The sequence below is a fragment of the Zonotrichia leucophrys genome, unplaced genomic scaffold (assembly GCF_028769735.1).
Source record: "Zonotrichia leucophrys gambelii isolate GWCS_2022_RI unplaced genomic scaffold, RI_Zleu_2.0 Scaffold_310_62237, whole genome shotgun sequence".
In the NCBI taxonomy this organism is placed as follows: Eukaryota; Metazoa; Chordata; class Aves; order Passeriformes; family Passerellidae; genus Zonotrichia; species Zonotrichia leucophrys.
The window spans coordinates 40554-58567 of NW_026992515.1; the positions used below are offsets into that span (position 1 = coordinate 40554).

The window sequence follows — 18014 nt, forward strand, 5'->3', positions numbered from 1 at the left end:
GGCCCCGAACCCGGCCCGGAACCGGGCCCCGAGCCCGCCCCGCGCCCCCCGCCCGGGCCCCGCCGAGCCGCTCCCGATGCCGGCCCGCGCCGCGCCGCTGCCGCCGGCCCCGCTGCCCGCCGAGCTGCGCCGACGGTGAGTCCCGGCCGGGAGACGCGGGAGCGAGGCGGGAATGGGGGAATGGGGCCCCGCTCTCGCAGAGCTCGCAGCCCTTGGAGCCCCTTCCTAGCCCTCAGAGCTCCTTACGCCCCTCAGAGCTCCTTACGCCCCTCAGAGCCTTCAGAGCTCTCAGAGCCCCTCAGAGCCCTTGGAGCCCCTCAGAGCCTTCAGAGCTTTCACAGCCCCTCAGAGCCCCTCACACCCCTCAGAGCCCTTAGAGCCCCTCAGAGCTTTCAGAGCTCTCAGAGCCCCTCACAGCTTTCACAGCCCCTCAGAGCCCTTAGAGCCCTTCACAGCCCTCAGAGCCCCTCACAGCTTTCAGAGCCCCTCACAGCTTTTAGAGCCCTTAAAGCCCCTCATAGCCCTCAGAGCTTTCAGAGCCCCTCACAGCCCTCAGAGCCTTCAGAACTCACAACCCTCACTGCAGTCACAGCCCTCAGAGCCCCTCACAGCTTTTAGAGCCCTTAGAGCCCCCCAGAACCTTCAGAGCTTTCAGAGCCCCTCACAGCCTTCAGAGCCCCTCAGAGCTTTCAGAACTCACAACCCTCACTTGCAGTCACAGCCCTCAGAGCCTCTCATGTCCTCTCAGAGCCCACCCAGGATGGGCTGAGACCCCCAGGATGGGCTGAGACCCCTCAGGATGGGCTGAGACCCCCACCCAGGATAGGCTGAGACCCCTCAGGATGGGCTGAGACACCCCCAGGATGGGCTGAGACCCCCCCAGGATGGGCTGAGACACCCCAAAATTACCCTGATCCCCCCAAAATTACCCTGACCCTCCAAAGAACTGCACTGACCCCCTGAACCCCCCAAAATTACCCTGATCCCCCTCAAACCCCCCAAAATTACCCTGACCCCCCCAAAATTACCCTGATACCCCCAAAATTACCCTGATCCCCCTCAAACCCCCCCAAAAGTCACCCTGATACACCCAAAATTACCCTGATCCCCCTCAAACCCCCCCAAAAGTCACCCTGATACCCCCAAAATCACCCTGAGCCCCCCAAGAACTGCCCTGAACCCCCCAAAATAACCCTGACCCCCACCAAAGTGACCCCCCCCATATTTTGGGAACCCCCACCCCTCTCCAGCCCCGGACCCCCAAATCCCCCCTGCCCCATTTTGGGGTCCTGACCCCAATTTGGGGTACCTGACCCAAATCTGAGGGTCCTGGCCCAAATCTGGGGTTCGGGCCCTGATCTGGGGGTCCTGACCCCAGTTCTGGGATTTCTGACCCCAATCTGGGGGTCCTGACCCCAATCTGGGTTTCCTGACCCCAATTTGGGGGTCCTGACCCCAATCCTGGGCCCCTGACCCAAATTTGGGGGTCCTGACCCCATTTCTGGGATTCTGACCCCAATCCTGGGGGTTCTGTCCCCAATCCTGATGGTTCTGGCCCCAATTTGGGGCTCCTGACCCAAATCTGGGGGTCCTGACCCCAAATCTGGGGGTCCTGATCCAAATCTGAGGGTCCTGACCCCAATCCTGGGGGTTCTGTCCCCAATTTTGGGGTCCTGACCCAATCCCAGAGGTTCTGTCCCCAATCCTGATGGTCCTGACCCCAATCCTGGGGGTTCTGTCCCCAATTTGGGGGTTCTGACCCCATTTCTGGGATCCTGACCCCAATCCCAGCGTTCCTGACCCAATTTGGGGGTCCTGACCCCAATCCCGATGGTCTGATTGTCCCTTTTTGTCCCTTTTTGTCCCTTTGTCCCCTCTCTCGGTGTCCCCACCCCAGGCTGCAGGACCTGGAGCGGGATGAGGAGAACCTGGGAGAGAAGGTGAGTCCTGAATGTCCCCAGTGTCACCTGGGTGTCCTGAGTGTCCCCAGTGTCACCTGAGTGTCCCCAGTGTCACCCGAGTGTCCCCAATGTCACCTGGGTGTCCCCAGTGTCACCTGAGTGTCCCCAGTGTCACCTGGGTGTCCTGAATGTCCCCGGTGTCACCTGAGTGTCCCCAATGTCACCTGGGTGTCCCCAGTGTCACCTGGGTGTCCCCAATGTCACCCGAGTGTCCCCAATGTCACCTGGGTGTCCTGAGTGTCCCCAATGTCACCTGGGTGTCCTGGAGTGTCACCTGAGTGTCCTGAGTGTCCCCAGTGTCACCTGAGTGTCCCCAATGTCACCTGAGTGTCCTGGAATGTCCCCAGTGTCACCTGCCAGTCGTGAGTGTCCCCAGTGTCACCTGAATGTCCCCAATGTCCCCACGGTGTCCCCAATGTCCCCAAGGTGTCCCCAATGTCCCCAAGGTGTCCCCAATGTCCCCATGGTGTCCCCAAGGTGTCCCCACTGTCCCCACTGTCCCCAGGAGAGCGTGCAGGAGAAGCTCAGCCTCATCCACGGCTTCCTGCTCCCCATGTCCCCATGGTGTCCCCAATGTCCCCAAGGTGTCCCCAATGTCCCTGCCATGTCCCCAATGTCCCCACGGTGTCCCCAATGTCCCTGCCATGTCCCCAGTGTCCCCAAGGTGTCCCCACTGTCCCCGCTGTCCCCAAGGTGTCCCCAGGAGAGCGTGCAGGAGAAGCTCAGCCTCATCCACGGCTTCCTGCTCCTGATGTCCCCAATGTCCCCATGGTGTCACCTCCATCCCCAATGTCCCCAATGTCCCTGCCATGTCCCCAATGTCCCCAAGGTGTCCCCAATGTCCCCAATGTCCCCAATGTCCCCAGGAGAGCGTGCAGGAGAAGCTCAGCCTCATCCACGGCTTCCTGCAGGCCGAGGTGCAGCTGCAGCTCAGCGAGCTCGAGGCCAAACTGCGCCGGGAGGAGCTGTCGGAGGTGAGAGCTGAGCCTGGATTGGGGCAAAAACCCGGGATTTGGGGTAAAACACCTGGATTTGGGGTAAAACACCTGGATTTGGGGTAAAACACCTGGATTTGGGGTAAAACACCTGGATTTGGGGTAAAACACCTGGGGTTTGGGGTAAAACACCTGGGGTTTGGGGTAAAACATTTGGGATTTGGGGTAGAACATCTGGGGTTTGGGGTAAAAACCTGGATTTGGGGTAAAACACCTGGATTTGGGGTAAAACACCTGGATTTGGGGTAAAACACCTGGATTTGGGGTAAAACACCTGGATTTGGGGTAGAACACCTGGATTGGGGTAAAACATCTGGGGTTTGAGCTAAAACAGTGGGATTTGGGGTAAAACAGTGGGATTTGGGGTAAAACACCTGGATTTGGGGTAAAACCCTTGGATTTGGGATAAAACATCTGGGATTTGGGATCATGAATCTCTGTGGGATTTGGGACCAAACCCCGGGATTTGGGATCACGATTTGGGATCACACCCCAGGATTTGGGATCAAGCCCCGGGATTTGGGATCCCCCCAGGATTTGGGATCCCCCCAGGATTTGGGGTTTGATTTTGTGCCCCCCTCCCCAGGAGCGTTACCTGGCCAAGGTGAAGGCGCTGCTGCGGATTTGGGATCACACCCTGGGATTTGGGATCATGAATCTCTGTGGGATTTGGGACCAAACCCCAGGATTTGGGATCACTTTCCCTGTGGGATTTGGGATCAAACCTCAGGATTTGGGATTATGGATCCCTGTGGGATTTGGGATCACACCCCAGGATTTGGGGTCACGATTTGGGATCCCCCCAGGATTTGGGATCACACCCCAGGATTTGGGATCACGATTTGGGATCCCCCCAGGATTTGGGATCCCCCCAGGATTTGGGATCAAACCCCAGGATTTGGGATCAAACCCCGGGATTTGGGATCAAACCCCGGGATTTGGGATCCCCCCAGGATTTGGGATCACAATTTGGGATCCCCCCAGGATTTGGGATCACAATTTGGGATCCCCGCAGGATTTGGGGTTCGATTTTGTGCCCCCCTCCCCAGGAGCGTTACCTGGCCAAGGTGAAGGCGCTGCTCCGCCAGGAGCTCTCAGCCCCCCCAAACGGCTCCGGGGACCCCAATCCCAACGGGAACGGGGCCCTGGGCAGCGATGAGGATGAGGATGGAGCCATGGAGGTGGAGGAAGGAGCGGCCCCGTCCCCGTCCTGCTCCGGCCCCGCCGCCCGCGCCCGCAAACCCCGCAGGAGCCGCTCCAACGGCGACGCCAAAAGTGAGGATTTGGGGTTTTTTTTTGGGGTTTTTTTGGGTTTTTTTTTTGGGGTGTAAATGGGGGCTTGTGGGGCTGGGGAGGGTTGGGGGTGGGGCAGTTCCTGGTGGGATTGGGGGGGTTTGTTCAGGAAGGGTTTTGGGGTGTCCTGGGTTGGGGTGTGACAGTTCCTGTTGGGATTGAGAGCTGGGATCTCCTTGGGAAGGGTTTTGGGGTCTCAGGAAGGATTTTGGGGTCTCAGGAAGGGTTTTGGGGTCTCTGGAAGGGTTTTGGGGTCTCTGGAAGGGTTTTGGGGTCTCAGGAAGGGTTTTGGGGTCACCTTTGGGAGGGTTTTGGGGTCTCAGGAAGGGTTTTGGGGTCTCAGGGTGGGTTTGGGGTCTCAGGGTGGGTTTTGGGGTCACCTTTGGGAGGGTTTTGGGGTCTCAGGAAGGGTTTTGGGGTCTCAGGAAGGGTTTTGGGGTCTCAGGGTGGGTTTGGGGTCTCAGGAAGGGTTTTGGGGTCTCAGGAGGGGTTTTGGGGTCTCAGGGAGGATTTTGGGGTCTCCGTGTGAGTTTTGGGGTCTCCGGGTGAGTTTTGGGTCTCATGAAGGGTTTTGGGGTCTCAGGTGGGTTTTGGGGTCTCAGGAAGGGTTTTGGGGTCTCAGGGTGGGTTTGGGGTTTCAGGGAGGATTTTGGGGTCTCAGGGTGGGTTTTGGGGTCTCAGGGAGGGTTTTGGGGTCTCTGGAAGGGTTTTGGGGTCTCAGGGAGGGTTTTGGGGTCTCAGGGTGGGTTTGGGGTCTCAGGGTGGATTTTGGGATCTCCTCGAGAGGAATTTTGGGGTCTCAGGAAGGGTTTTGGGGTCTCAGGAAGGATTTTGGGGTCTCCTCATGAAGGGTTTTGGGGTGTCCTGGGTTGGGGTGTGACAGTTCCTGTTGGGAACGAGAGCTGGGATCTCCTTGGGAAGGATTTTGGGGTCTCAGGAAGGGTTTTGGGGTCTCAGGAAGGGTTTTGGGGTCTCAGGGTGGGTTTTGGGGTCTCAGGGTGGGTTTGGGGTCTCAGGAAGGGTTTTGGGGTCACCTTTGGGAGGGTTTTGGGGTCTCCTCTGGAAGGGTTTTGGGGTCTCAGGGGGGGTTTTGGGGTCTCAGGGAGGGTTTTGGGGTCTCAGGGTGGATTTTGGGGTCTCAGGAAGGGTTTTGGGGTCTCTGGAAGGGTTTTGGGGTCTCAGGGTGGGTTTGGGGTTTCAGGAAGGGTTTTGGGGTCACCTTTGGGAGGGTTTTGGGGTCTCAGGATGGGTTTTGGGGTCTCAGGGTGGGTTTTGGGGTCTCAGGAGGGGTTTTGGGGTCTCAGGAAGGGTTTTGGGGTCTCAGGGTGGGTTTTGGGGTCACCTTTGGGAGGGTTTTGGGGTCTCAGGAAGGGTTTTGGGGTCTCAGGAAGGGTTTTGGGGTCTCAGGGAGGATTTTGGGGTCTCAGGGTGGATTTTGGGGTCTCAGGAAGGGTTTTGGGGTCTCAGGAAGGATTTTGGGGTCTCAGGAAGGGTTTTGGGGTCTCAGGGTGGATTTTGGGGTCTCAGGGTGGGTTTTGGGGTCTCAGGGAGGGTTTTGGGGTCTCAGGGAGGGTTTTGGGGTCTCAGGAAGGGTTTTGGGGTCTCAGGGTGGGTTTGGGGTTTCAGGAAGGGTTTTGGGGTCACCTTTGGGAGGGTTTTGGGGTCTCAGGGTGGGTTTGGGGTCTCAGGGAGGATTTTGGGGTCTCAGGAAGGGTTTTGGGGTCTCAGGGTGGGTTTTGGGGTCTCAGGGTGGGTTTTGGGGTCTCAGGGAGGGTTTTGGGGTCACCTTTGGGAGGGTTTTGGGGTCTCAGGGGGGGGTTTGGGGTCTCAGGGTGGATTTTGGGGTCTCAGGAAGGGTTTTGGGGTCTCAGGAAGGGTTTTGGGGTCTCAGGGTTGGGTTTGGGGTCTCAGGGTGGATTTTGGGATCTCCTCGAGAGGAATTTTGGGGTCACCTTTGGGAGGGTTTTGGGGTCTCAGGAAGGATTTTGGGGTCTCCTCATGAAGGGTTTTGGGGTGTCCTGGTTTGGGGTGCAACAGTTCCTGTTGGGAACGAGAGCTGCGATCTCCTTGGGAAGGATTTTGGGGTCTCAGGAGGGTTTTGGGGTCTCAGGAAGGGTTTTGGGGTCTCAGGGTGGGTTTGGGGTCTCAGGAAGGGTTTTGGGGTCTCAGGGTGGGTTTTGGGGTCTCAGGAAGGGTTTTGGGGTCTCAGGGAGGATTTTGGGGTCTCAGGAAGGGTTTTGGGGTCTCAGGAAGGATTTTGGGGTCTCAGGAGGGGTTTTGGGGTCTCAGGAAGGGTTTTGGGGTCTCAGGGAGGATTTTGGGGTCTCAGGAAGGGTTTTGGGGTCTCAGGAAGGGTTTTGGGGTCACCTTTGGGAGGGTTTTGGGGTCTCAGGAAGGGTTTTGGGGTCTCAGGGTGGATTTTGGGGTCTCAGGAGGGTTTTGGGGTCTCTGGAAGGGTTTTGGGGTCTCAGGGAGGATTTTGGGGTCTCAGGATGGATTTTGGGGTCTCAGGATGGATTTTGGGGTCTCAGGATGGGTTTTGGGGTCTCAGGGTGGGTTTTGGGGTCTCAGGAAGGGTTTTGGGGTCACCTTTGGGAGGGTTTTGGGGTCTCAGGACGGGTTTTGGGGTCTCAGGAAGGGTTTTGGGGTCTCAGGGTGAATTTTGGGGTCTCAGGGTGGATTTTGGGGTCTCTGGAAGGGTTTTGGGGTCACCTTTGGGAGGGTTTTGGGGTCTCCTCTGGAAGGGTTTTGGGGTCTCAGGGAGGGTTTTGGGGTCTCAGGGTGGATTTTGGGTCTCAGGAAGGGTTTTGGGGTCACCTTTGGGAGGGTTTTGGGGTCTCAGGGAGGATTTTGGGGTCTCAGGTTGGTTTTTTGGGGTCTCAGGGTGGATTTGGGGTCTCAGGGTGGTTTTGGGGTCTCATGAAGGGTTTTGGGGTCTCAGGAAGGGTTTTGGGGTCTCAGGGAGGATTTTGGGGTCTCAGGAAGGGTTTTGGGGTCACCTTTGGGAGGGTTTTGGGGTCTCAGGGGGGGTTTGGGGTCTCAGGGTGGATTTTGGGGTCTCAGGAAGGGTTTTGGGTCTCAGGAGGGTTTTGGGGTCTCAGGATGGGTTTTGGGGTCACCTTTGGGAGGGTTTTGGGGTCTCAGGAAGGGTTTTGGGGTCTCAGGGTGGATTTTGGGGTCTCAGGGAGGGTTTTGGGGTCTCAGGGGGGTTTTGGGGTCTCAGGGGGGGGTTTGGGGTCTCAGGGTGGATTTTGGGGTCTCAGGAAGGGTTTTGGGGTCTCAGGGTGGATTTTGGGGTCTCAGGAAGGGCTTTGGGGTCTCAGGGTGGGTTTGGGGTCTCAGGAAGGGTTTTGGGGTCTCAGGAAGGATTTTGGGGTCTCAGGAAGGATTTTGGGGTCTCAGGAAGGGTTTTGGGGTCTCAGGGTGGGTTTTGGGGTCACCTTTGGGAGGGTTTTGGGGTCTCAGGACGGGTTTTGGGGTCTCAGGGTGAGTTGGGTCTCAGGGTGGTTTGGGGTTTCAGAAGGTTTTGGGGTCTCAGGAAGGTTTTGGGGTCACCTTGGGAGGTTTTGGGGTCTCCTCTGGAAGGGTTTTGGGGTCTCAGGGAGGATTTTGGGGTCTCAGGAGGGTTTTGGGGTCTCAGGGTGGATTTTGGGGTCACCTTTGGAGGGTTTTGGGGTCTCAGGACGGGTTTTGGGGTCTCAGGGAGGATTTGGGGTCTCAGGAAGGGTTTTGGGGTCTCAGGAGGGGTTTTGGGGTCTCAGGAAGGTTTTGGGGTCTCAGGAGGATTTTGGGGTCTCAGGAAGGGTTTTGGGGTCTCAGGAGGGGTTTTGGGGTCTCAGGAAGGGTTTTGGGGTCTCCTCTGGAAGGGTTTTGGGGTCTCAGGGTGGGTTTTGGGGTCCCAGGGAGGGTTTTGGGGTCTCAGGGTGGGTTTTGGGGTCTCAGGGTGGATTTTGGGGTCTCAGGAAGGGTTTTGGGGTCCAGGGTGGTTTTGGGTCTCAGGAAGGGTTTTGGGGTCTCAGGGTGGGTTTTGGGGTCACCTTTGGGAGGGTTTTGGGGTCTCAGGAAGGGTTTTGGGGTCTCAGGGTGGGTTTTGGGGTCTCAGGATGGGTTTTGGGGTCTCAGGTGGATTTTGGGTCCAGGGAGGGTTTTGGGGTCTCAGGAGGGGTTTTGGGGTCTCAGGGTGGATTTTGGGGTCTCAGGGGGGGTTTTGGGGTCTCAGGGTGGATTTTGGGGTCTCAGGGTGGGTTTGGGGTCTCAGGGAGGTTTTGGGGTCTCAGGAGGGTTTGGGGTCTCAGGGTGGTTTTGGGATCTCCCCGAGAGGAATTTTGGGGTCTCAGGAAGGGTTTTGGGGTCTCAGGAAGGTTTTGGGGTCTCATGAAGGTTTTGGGTTCTGGGGGGGTGCGTTCCGTGGGGGAGAGTGGGATCTCCTTGGGAGGGTTTTGGGGTCTCAGGAGGGTTTTGGGGTCTCAGGAAGGTTTTGGGGTCTCAGGAAGGGTTTTGGGGTCCTTGGGAGGGTTTTGGGTCTCAGGAGGGTTTTGGGGTCTCAGGAGGGTTTTGGGTCTCAGGGAGGGTTTTGGGGTCTCAGGGGGATTTTGGGGTCTCAGGGGGATTTTGGGGTCTCAGGGAGGGTTTTGGGATCTCAGGGAGGGTTTTGGGGTCTCAGGGAGGATTTTGGGGTCTCAGGGGGTTTTGGGGTCTCAGGAGGTTTTGGGGTCTCAGGGGGTTTTGGGGTTCAGGGGGTTTGGGTTCAGGAGGGTTTTGGGGTCTCAGGGGGGTTTTGGGGTCTCAGGGTGGATTTTGGGGTCTCAGGGTTTTGGGGTCTCAGGAAGGGTTTTGGGTCTCAGGGTGGTTTTGGGTTCAGGAAGGGTTTGGGATCTCCTTTACGAAGATTTTGGGTCCCAAATTCAGGGTTTGTGGGTCTCAGCCCGGTCTCTTCGGTCCCTCATCGTGCGATCTCTTGGTCACCTCGGGTTGGGGTCCTCACCTCTCTTCCTCACCCCAAGCTTCTGGGATCCCCCAAAATTCCCAAGGGTTCAGTGGGGACCTCACCCTCTCTTCCTCACCTACTTCTCCCTCTTTGGGGCTCACCCTCTTGCTCACCTCCTTTCTCACCTCTCTCCTCACCAGTTCTCTTCTGGGTCTCAGGGGCCCACTTTTGGGGTCCTCAGCCAAGTTCTTAGTGGTCCTCAGTGGTCTTGGCTCACCCCTCTTCCCACTCTTTCCTGTCCTCCTTTCTCCTCGGCTTCCTCAGCAGTTTGGGTCCTCACGAAGGTTTTGGGTCCCTCAGGGAGGAATTTGAAGGGTCTGAGGAAGAGGTTTTGGGGTCTCAGGAAGGTTTGGGGTCACCTTGAGGTTTTTGGGGTCTCCAAGGGTTTTGGGGTCCAGAGCGGTTTTGGGTCATCCCGGAGGATTTGGCGGCTCTACTGGAGGATTTTGGGTCTCAGGGACGTTTTGGTCCTCGATGGTTTTTTGGGTTTTTCCCAGGTGGATTTTGGGGTCTCAGGAAGGGTTTTTGGGGTCCCAGGGTGGGTTTTTGGGGTCTCAGGAAGGGTTTTGGGGTCACTTTCGGGTGGGTTTTGGGGTTCACGTTTTGGTCCAGCTCTCGGGTCACGCGCAGCTCCGGCCGGCAGCCGTCCATCCTCAGCCTGCTGTCCAAAGGGTCAGTGGGGACCTCACCCTCCTCTTCCTCACCCCAAACCTTCCTCGTGTCCCCCCAAAATTCCCAAAGGGTCAGTGGGGACCTCACCCTCCTCTTCCTCACCCTCCTCTTCCTCACCCTCCTCTTCCTCACCCTCCTCTTCCTCACCCTCCTCTTCCTCACCCTCCTCTTCCTCACCCCAAACCTTCCCAAATCCCCCCAAAATTCCCAAAGGGTCAGTGGGGCACCTCACCCTCCTCTTCCTCACCCTCCTCACCCCCAAACCTTCCCAAATCCCCCCAAAATTCCCAAAGGGTCAGTGGGGACCTCACCCTCCTCTTCCTCACCCTCCTCTTCCTCACCCTCCCCTTCCTCACCCTCCTCTTCCTCACCCTCCTCTTCCTCACCCCAAGCCTTCCTTGTGTCCCCCCAAAATTCCCAAAGGGTCAGTGGGGACCTCACCCTCCTCTTCCTCACCCTCCTCTTCCTCACCCTCCTCTTCCTCACCCTCCTCTTCCTCACCCTCCTCTTCCTCACCCCAAACTTTCCCAATCCCCCCAAAATTCCCTCCCGGCTCCCCCCAGACCCAACAAGCGGAAATCGGAGCAATCCAACGGGGACGCGAAGGCGGAGCTGCCGAGCCTGGAGAGGGAGGAGGAGGAGGAGCTGCAGGAGAAGGTCGGTGGTGGCACCTCTGAGCTTTTCTTGGGGTGATTTCTCAGGATTTTGGGCACTGGTGGCATCCCAGACCATTTTTGGGGTGATTTCCCAGGATTTTGCTCTCTTGTGAGATCCTGGGAAATTTCCCAGAATTTTTGGCCACCTTTTCCTGCTCCTTTCCTCATTTTTTTCCCGATTTTTTCCCCTTTTTTTCCCATTTTCCCCCATTTTTTTCCTATTCATTTCCCATTTTTCCCCCATTTTTTCCCCTTTTTTCCCATTCATTTCCCATTTTTCCCCATTTTCCCCCATTTTTCCCCATTCATTTCCCATTTTTTCCCCCTTTTTTTCCCATTTCCCCCCATTTTTTCCTATTCATTTCCCATTTTTTCCCCATTTTTTCCCTAATTTTTCCCCATTTTTCCCCCTTTTTTTCCCATTTTTTCCCCATTCATTTCCCCATTTTTCCCATTTTTCCCCATTCATTTCCCATTTTTTCCCCATTTTCCCCCCATTTTTTCCCATTTTTCCCCATTTTTCCCATTTTCCCCCATTTTTTCCCATTTTATTCCCATTTTTTCCCATTTTTTCCCCCATTTTTCCCCATTCTTTTCCCATTTTTTTCCCATTTTCCCCATTTTTTTCCCATTCTTTTTCCCTATTTTTCCCATTCATTTCCCATTTTTTCCCATTTTTTTCTCCATTTTTTCCCCATTTTTTCCCCATTTTTTCCCATTCTTTTCCCATTCTTTTCCCATTTTTTCCCTTTTTTTTCCCCATTTTCCCCCCATTTTTCCCCCATTTTTCCCCCATATTTTCCCCATTTTTTCCCATTTTTTCCCCATTTTCCCCCCATTTTTTCCCATTTTTTCCCATTTTTTCCCCATTTTTTCCCATTTTTTTTCCCTTTTTTCCCCAGGATCAAGATGAGAAAAGGATGAAAATGGAAACCAAAGATGGGTGAGGAAAAAGGGAAATTTCCCGCTGCCAATGACGATTCCATCGGTGACAATCCCTCCAATCTCACCCCAAAATTTCATTTTTTCCCTCCCAGGTCGGAAATCAAAGACGAAATCCCTCAGGTTAAAATTTCTGCTCCTGCTAAAGTGAGTTTTTCCTAATTCCAGCTTTTTTTTGGGGTTTTTTAATCATTTAAATCTCTTAAATTTTAATTTTTTTGGGGTGTTCCAAAGGGTGGATGATGCTATGGGAATAGAAACCCATTAAAGTTCCCAAATGAAACCCCAAATTTTCCCCAAAATCTGAATTTTTCCAGGAATAACTTTGGGAAAAGCTTGGGGATTTTTTAATTTTTAAATTTTTTAATTCCTGGAGAATTCCAGGAGTAACTTTGGGAAAAGCTTGGGGATTTTTTAATTTTTAATTTTTAATTTTTAATTTATTAATTCCTGGATAATTCCAGGAGTAACTTTGGGAAAAGCTTGGGGATTTTTTAATTTTTAATTTTTAATTTATTAATTCCTGGATAATTCCAGGAGTAACTTTGGGAAAAGCTTGGGGATTTTTTAATTTTTAATTTTTTAATTCCAGAATAATTTCAGGAGTAACTTTGGGAAAAGCTTGGGGATTTTTTAATTTTTAATTTTTTAATTCCTGGATAATTCCAGGAATAATTCCAGAAAAAAGCTGGTTCTGATGTGAAACCCCAAATTTGTTTTTGGAGATTTTTTAATTTTGAATTTTTAAATTCCAGAATAATTCCAGGAATAACTTTGAGAAAAGCTTGGGGATTTTTTAATTTTTAATTTTTAATTTTTAATTTATTAATTCCTGGATAATTTTGGGAATAACTTTGGGCAAAGCTGGTTCTGATGTGAAACCCCAAATTTTTTGGGGGGGATTTTTTAATTTTGAATTTTTAAATTTCTGGATAATTCCAGGAATAGAAAAGCTGGTTCTGATGTGAAACCCCAAATTTTTTTGGGGGATTTTTTAATTTTGAATTTTTGAATTCCTAGATAATTTTGGGAATAACTTTGGGAAAATCTGATTCTGATGTGAAACCCGAAATTTTCCCCAAAATCCTGGATAATTCCAGGAATAACTTTGGGAAAAGCTTGGGGATTTTTTAATTTTGATTTTTTTAATTCCTGGCTAATTTTGGGAATAACTTTGGGCAAAGCTGGTTCTGATGTGAAACCCCAAATTTTTTTGGGGATTTTTTAATTTTGAATTTTTGAATTCCTGGCTAATTTTGGGAATAATTTAGGAAATTCTGATTCTGATGTGAAACCCCAAATTTTTTGGGGATTTTTTAATTTTGAATTTTTGAATTCCTGGCTAATTTTGGGAATAACTTTGGGAAAATCTGATTCTGATGTGAAACCCGGAATTTTCCCAAAATCCTGGATAATTCCAGGAATAACTTTGAGAAAAGCTTGGGGATTTTTTAATTTTTAATTTTTAATTTTTAATTTTTATTTTTTAATTTATTAATTCCTGGATAATTCCAGGAATAATTCCAGAAAAAAGCTGGTTCTGATGTGAAACCCCAAATTTGTTTTTGGGGATTTTTTAATTTTGAATTTTTTAATTCCTGGATAATTCCAGGAATAACTTTGAGAAAATCTTGGGGATTTTTTAATTTTTAATTTTTAATTTTTAATTTTTAATTTATTAATTTCTGGCTAATTTTGGGAATAACTTTGGGCAAAGCTGGTTCTGATGTGAAACCCCAAATTTTTTTGGGGATTTTTTAATTTTGAATTTTTAAATTTCTGGATAATTCCAGGAATAGAAAAGCTGGTTCTGATGTGAAACCCCAAATTTTTTGGGGGATTTTTTAATTTTGAATTTATTAATTCCTGGCTAATTTTGGGAATAATTTAGGAAATTCTGATTCTGATGTGAAACCCCAAATTTTCCCCAAAATCCTGGATAATTCCGGGAATAACTTTGGGCAAAGCTGGTTCTGATGTGAAACCCCAAATTTTTTGGGGGGGATTTTTTAATTTTTAATTTTGTTTTTTTTAATTCCTGGATAATTCCGGGAATAACTTTGGGAAAATCTGATTCTGATGTGAAACCCCAAATTTTTTTTGGGATTTTTTAATTTTGAATTTTTTATCTCCAGAATAATTCCAGGAATAACTTTGGGAAAACCTTGGGGATTTTTTAATTTTGATTTTTTTAATTCCTGGATAATTCTGGGAATAACTTTGGGCAAAGCTGGTTCTGATGTGAAACCCCAAATTTTTTTGGGGGGATTTTTGAATTTTGAATTTTTGAATTCCTGGCTAATTTTGGGAATAATTTTGGGAATTCTGATTCTGATGTGAAACCCCAAATTTTTTTGGGATTTTTTAATTTTGAATTTTTAATTCCTGGATAATTCTGGGAATAACTTTGGGCAAAGCTGGTTCTGATGTGAAACCCCAAATTTTTTTGGGGGGATTTTTGAATTTTGAATTTTTGAATTCCTGGCTAATTTTGGGAATAATTTTGGGAATAATTTTGGGAATTCTGCTCCTCCCCAGACCACCCCCCCGAAATGCCTGGACTGCCGGCAGTACCTGGACGACCCCGACCTCAAATTCTTCCAAGGGGACCCCGACGACGCCGTAAGGACCCAAAATTCTTTCCCTGAAATCAGGGAAATCCAAAAGATCCCTAAATCCCATTTTTTAAAAATTTTTTTAAAATTTTTTTTAATTTTTTGGGGTTTTTTTTTGGGTTTTTTTTGGCCCAAACGCAGCTGGAGGAGCCGGAGATGCTGACGGACGAGCGCTTGTCCATCTTCGACGCCAACGAGGACGGGTTCGAGAGCTACGAGGACCTGCCCCAGCACAAGGTCACCTCCTTCAGGTGAGAACGTCCTGTCCATGGTGGCACCTCCATGGTGGCACCTCCCCATGGTGGCATCTGTCCATGGTGTCACTTCCCCATGGTGTCACCTCCCCATGGTGGCACCTCCTTCAGGTGAGAACGTCCCTGTCCATGGTGTCACCTCTCCATGGTGGCACCTCCCCATGGTGTCATCTACCCATGGTGTCACCTTCCATTGGTGTCACCTCCCCATGGTGGCACCTGCCCATGGTGTCACCTCCTTCAGGTGAGAACGTCCCTGTCCATGGTGGCACCTCCCCATGGTGGCACCTACATGGTGGCATCTGTCCATGGTGGCACCTCATGGTGTCTCCTCCCTGTGGTGTCACTGGTGTCACCTCCATGGTGTCACTGCATGGTGGCACCTCCCCATGGTGTCACCTCTCCATGGTGTCCCCTCCATGGTGTCACCTCCCCATGGTGGCATCTGTCCTTGGTGTCACCTCCCCATGGAGGTGTCACCACTCCATGGTGTCACCTTCCTGTGGTGGCACCACTCCATGGTGTCACTTCCCATTGGTGTCACCTCCCCTTGGTGGCACCTCCTTCAGTTGAGAACGTCCCGTCCTTGGTGGCACCTCCATAGTGGCTCCATGGTGTCACCTCCATGGTGGCACCTCCCCATGGTGTCACCTTCCATTGGTGTCACCTCCCCATGGTGGCACCTCCATGGTGTCACCTCCATGGTGGCACCTCCTTCAGGTGAGAACGTCCCATCCTTGGTGGCACCTCCATGGTGGCACCTCCTTCAGGTGAGAACGTCCCTGTCCATGGTGGCACCTCCATGGTGGCACCTCCATGGTGGCACCTCCTTCAGTTGAGAACGTCCCGTCCTTGGTGGCACCTCCATAGTGGCTCCATGGTGTCACCTCCATGGTGGCACCTCCCCATGGTGTCACCTCCCCATGGTGTCACCTACCCATGGTGTCACCTCCCATTGGTGTCACCTGTCCATGGTGGCACCTCCTTCAGGTGAGAACGTCCCAGCCCGTGGTGTCCCCTCCCCATGGTGGCACCTGTCCTTGGTGTCACCTCTCCATGGTGTCCCCTCCCTGTGGTGTCACTGATGTCACCTCCATGGTGTCACTTCATGGTGTCACCTCTCCATGGTGTCACCTCCCCATGGTGTCACCTCTCCATGGTGTCACCTCCATGGTGGCACCTCTCCATGGTGTCATCTACCCATGGTGGCACCTGGCCTTGGTGGCACCTCCTTCAGATGAGAGCATCCCTGTCCATGGTGTCACCTCCCCATGGTGGCACCTACATGGTGGCACCTCCCCTTGGTGTCACCTCCTTCAGTTGAGAACGTCCTGTCCATGGTGGCACCTCCCCATGGTGGCACCTCCATGGTGGCACCTCCTTCAGGTGAGAACGTCCCTGTCCATGGTGGCACCTGGCCTTGGTGGCACCTCCTTCAGGTGAGAACGTCCCGTCCTTGGTGGCACCTCCATGGTGGCACCTCCTTCAGGTGAGAACGTCCCGTCCATGGTGGCACCTCCATGGTGGCACCTCCTTCAGGTGAGAACGTCCCGTCCATGGTGGCACCTCCGTGGTGGCACCTCCTTCAGGTGAGAACGTCCCGTCCATGGTGGCACCTCCATGGTGGCACCTCCTTCAGGTGAGAACGTCCTGTCCATGGTGTCACCTCCCCATGGTGTCACCTGTCCTTGGTGTCACCTCCCCATGGTGTCACATCTCCATGGTGTCTCCATGGTGTCACCTCCATGGTGTCACCTCTCCATGGTGTCACCTCCCATTGGTGTCACCTCTGTGGTGTCACCTCTCCATAGTGGCACCTCCCCATGGTGTCACGTCCTTCAGTCGAGAACTTCCCTGTCCATGGTGGCACCTCCATGGTGGCACCTCCATGGTGGCACCTCCCCATGGTGGCACCTCCCCTTGGTGGCACCTCCCCTTGGTGGCACCTCCTTCAGGTGAGAACGTCCTGTCCTTGGTGGCACCTACCCATGGTGTCACCTCCTCATGGTGTCACCTCTCCATGGTGTCACCTCCATGGTGGCACCTCTCCATGGTGTCACCTCCCCATGGTGTCACCTTCCCTTGGTGGCACCTCCTTCAGGTGAGAACGTCCCGTCCTTGGTGTCACCTCCATGGTGGCACCTCCCCATGGTGGCACCTCCCCATGGTGGCACCTCCCCATGGTGGCACCTCCCCTTGGTGTCACCTCCTTCAGGTGAGAACGTCCCTGTCCATGGTGCCACCTCCATGGTGGCAGCTCTCCATGGTGGCACCTCCATGGTGTCACTGATGTCATTGATGTCACCTCTATGGTGTCACCTCCATGATGTCACTGATGTCACTGATGTCACTGATGATGTCACTGATGATGTCACCCCCTGTCCCACAGTGTCTATGACAAGCGTGGCCACCTGTGTCCGTTCGACTCCCCATGGTGTCACCTCTCCATGGTGTCACCTCCATGGTGTCACTGATGTCACTGATGATGTCACTGATGATGTCACTGATGATGTCACCCCCTGTCCCACAGCGTGTATGACAAGCGGGGCCACCTGTGTCCGTTCGACTCCCCATGGTGTCACCTCATGATGTCATTGATGTCACTGATGATGTCACTGATGATGTCACTGATGATGTCACCCCCTGTCCCACAGCGTGTATGACAAGCGTGGCCACCTGTGTCCCTTTAACACTCTATGGTGTCTCCATGGTGCCACCTCCATGGTGTCACTGATGTCACCTGATGATGTCATTGATGTCACTGATGATGTCACTGATGATGTCACTGATGACGTCACTCCCTGTCCCACAGTGTGTATGACAAGCGTGGCCACCTGTGTCCGTTCGACTCCCCATGGTGTCACCTCTCCATGGTGTCACCTGTCCATGGTGTCACCTCATGATGTCACTGATGTCACTGATGATGTCACTGATGATGTCACTGATGATGTCACTGATGACGTCACTCCCTGTCCCGCAGTGTCTATGACAAGCGTGGCCACCTGTGTCCGTTCGACTCCCCATGGTGTCACCTCTCCATGATGTCCTTGATGTCACTGATGTCACTGATGATGTCACTGATGTCACTGATGATGTCACTGATGATGTCACTGATGATGTCACTGATGATGTCACCCCCTGTCCCACAGCGTGTATGACAAGCGGGGCCACCTGTGTCCGTTCGACTCCCCATGGTGTCACCTCTCCATGGTGTCTCCATGATGTCACTGATGATGTCACTGATGATGTCACTGATGACGTCACTCCCTGTCCCGCAGTGTCTATGACAAGCGTGGCCACCTGTGTCCGTTCGACTCCGGCCTCATCGAGCGCAACATCGAGCTTTACTTCAGCGGCGTCGTCAAACCCATCTACGACGACAACCCCAGCCTGGACGGTCAGGGAACCCCAAATATGGGGTTTTTGGGGGTTTTTCACATTTTGGGGTTTTTGGGGGTTTTTGGGGTTTTGAGATTTTGGGGTTTTTGGAGGTTTTGGGGGTTTTCACATTTTGGGGTTTTTGGGGTTTTTTGGGGTTTGGGGTTTTCACATTTTGGGGTTTTTGGGGGTTTGGGGTTTTGGGGTTTTGAGATTTTGGGGTTTTTGGGGGTTTGGGGTTTTGAGATTTTGGGGTTTTTG

The 18014-nt window shown here is 52.7% G+C and overlaps 1 protein-coding gene across 1 annotated transcript; it reads left to right on the forward strand.

Moving 5' to 3' along the window:
- Positions 1-38: 38 nt before the first annotated feature.
- Positions 39-17772, forward strand: LOC135441493 (DNA (cytosine-5)-methyltransferase 1-like; the record flags this gene model as incomplete). Its single annotated transcript, XM_064701046.1, has 11 exons — positions 39-135; positions 1898-1940; positions 2828-2935; positions 4006-4244; positions 9849-9908; positions 10472-10565; positions 11467-11507; positions 11602-11653; positions 14045-14128; positions 14263-14372; positions 17654-17772. Coding segments are annotated over exons 1-11 (1009 nt in total), but the record flags the coding sequence as incomplete, so codon positions are not given.
- Positions 17773-18014: the final 242 nt, after the last annotated feature.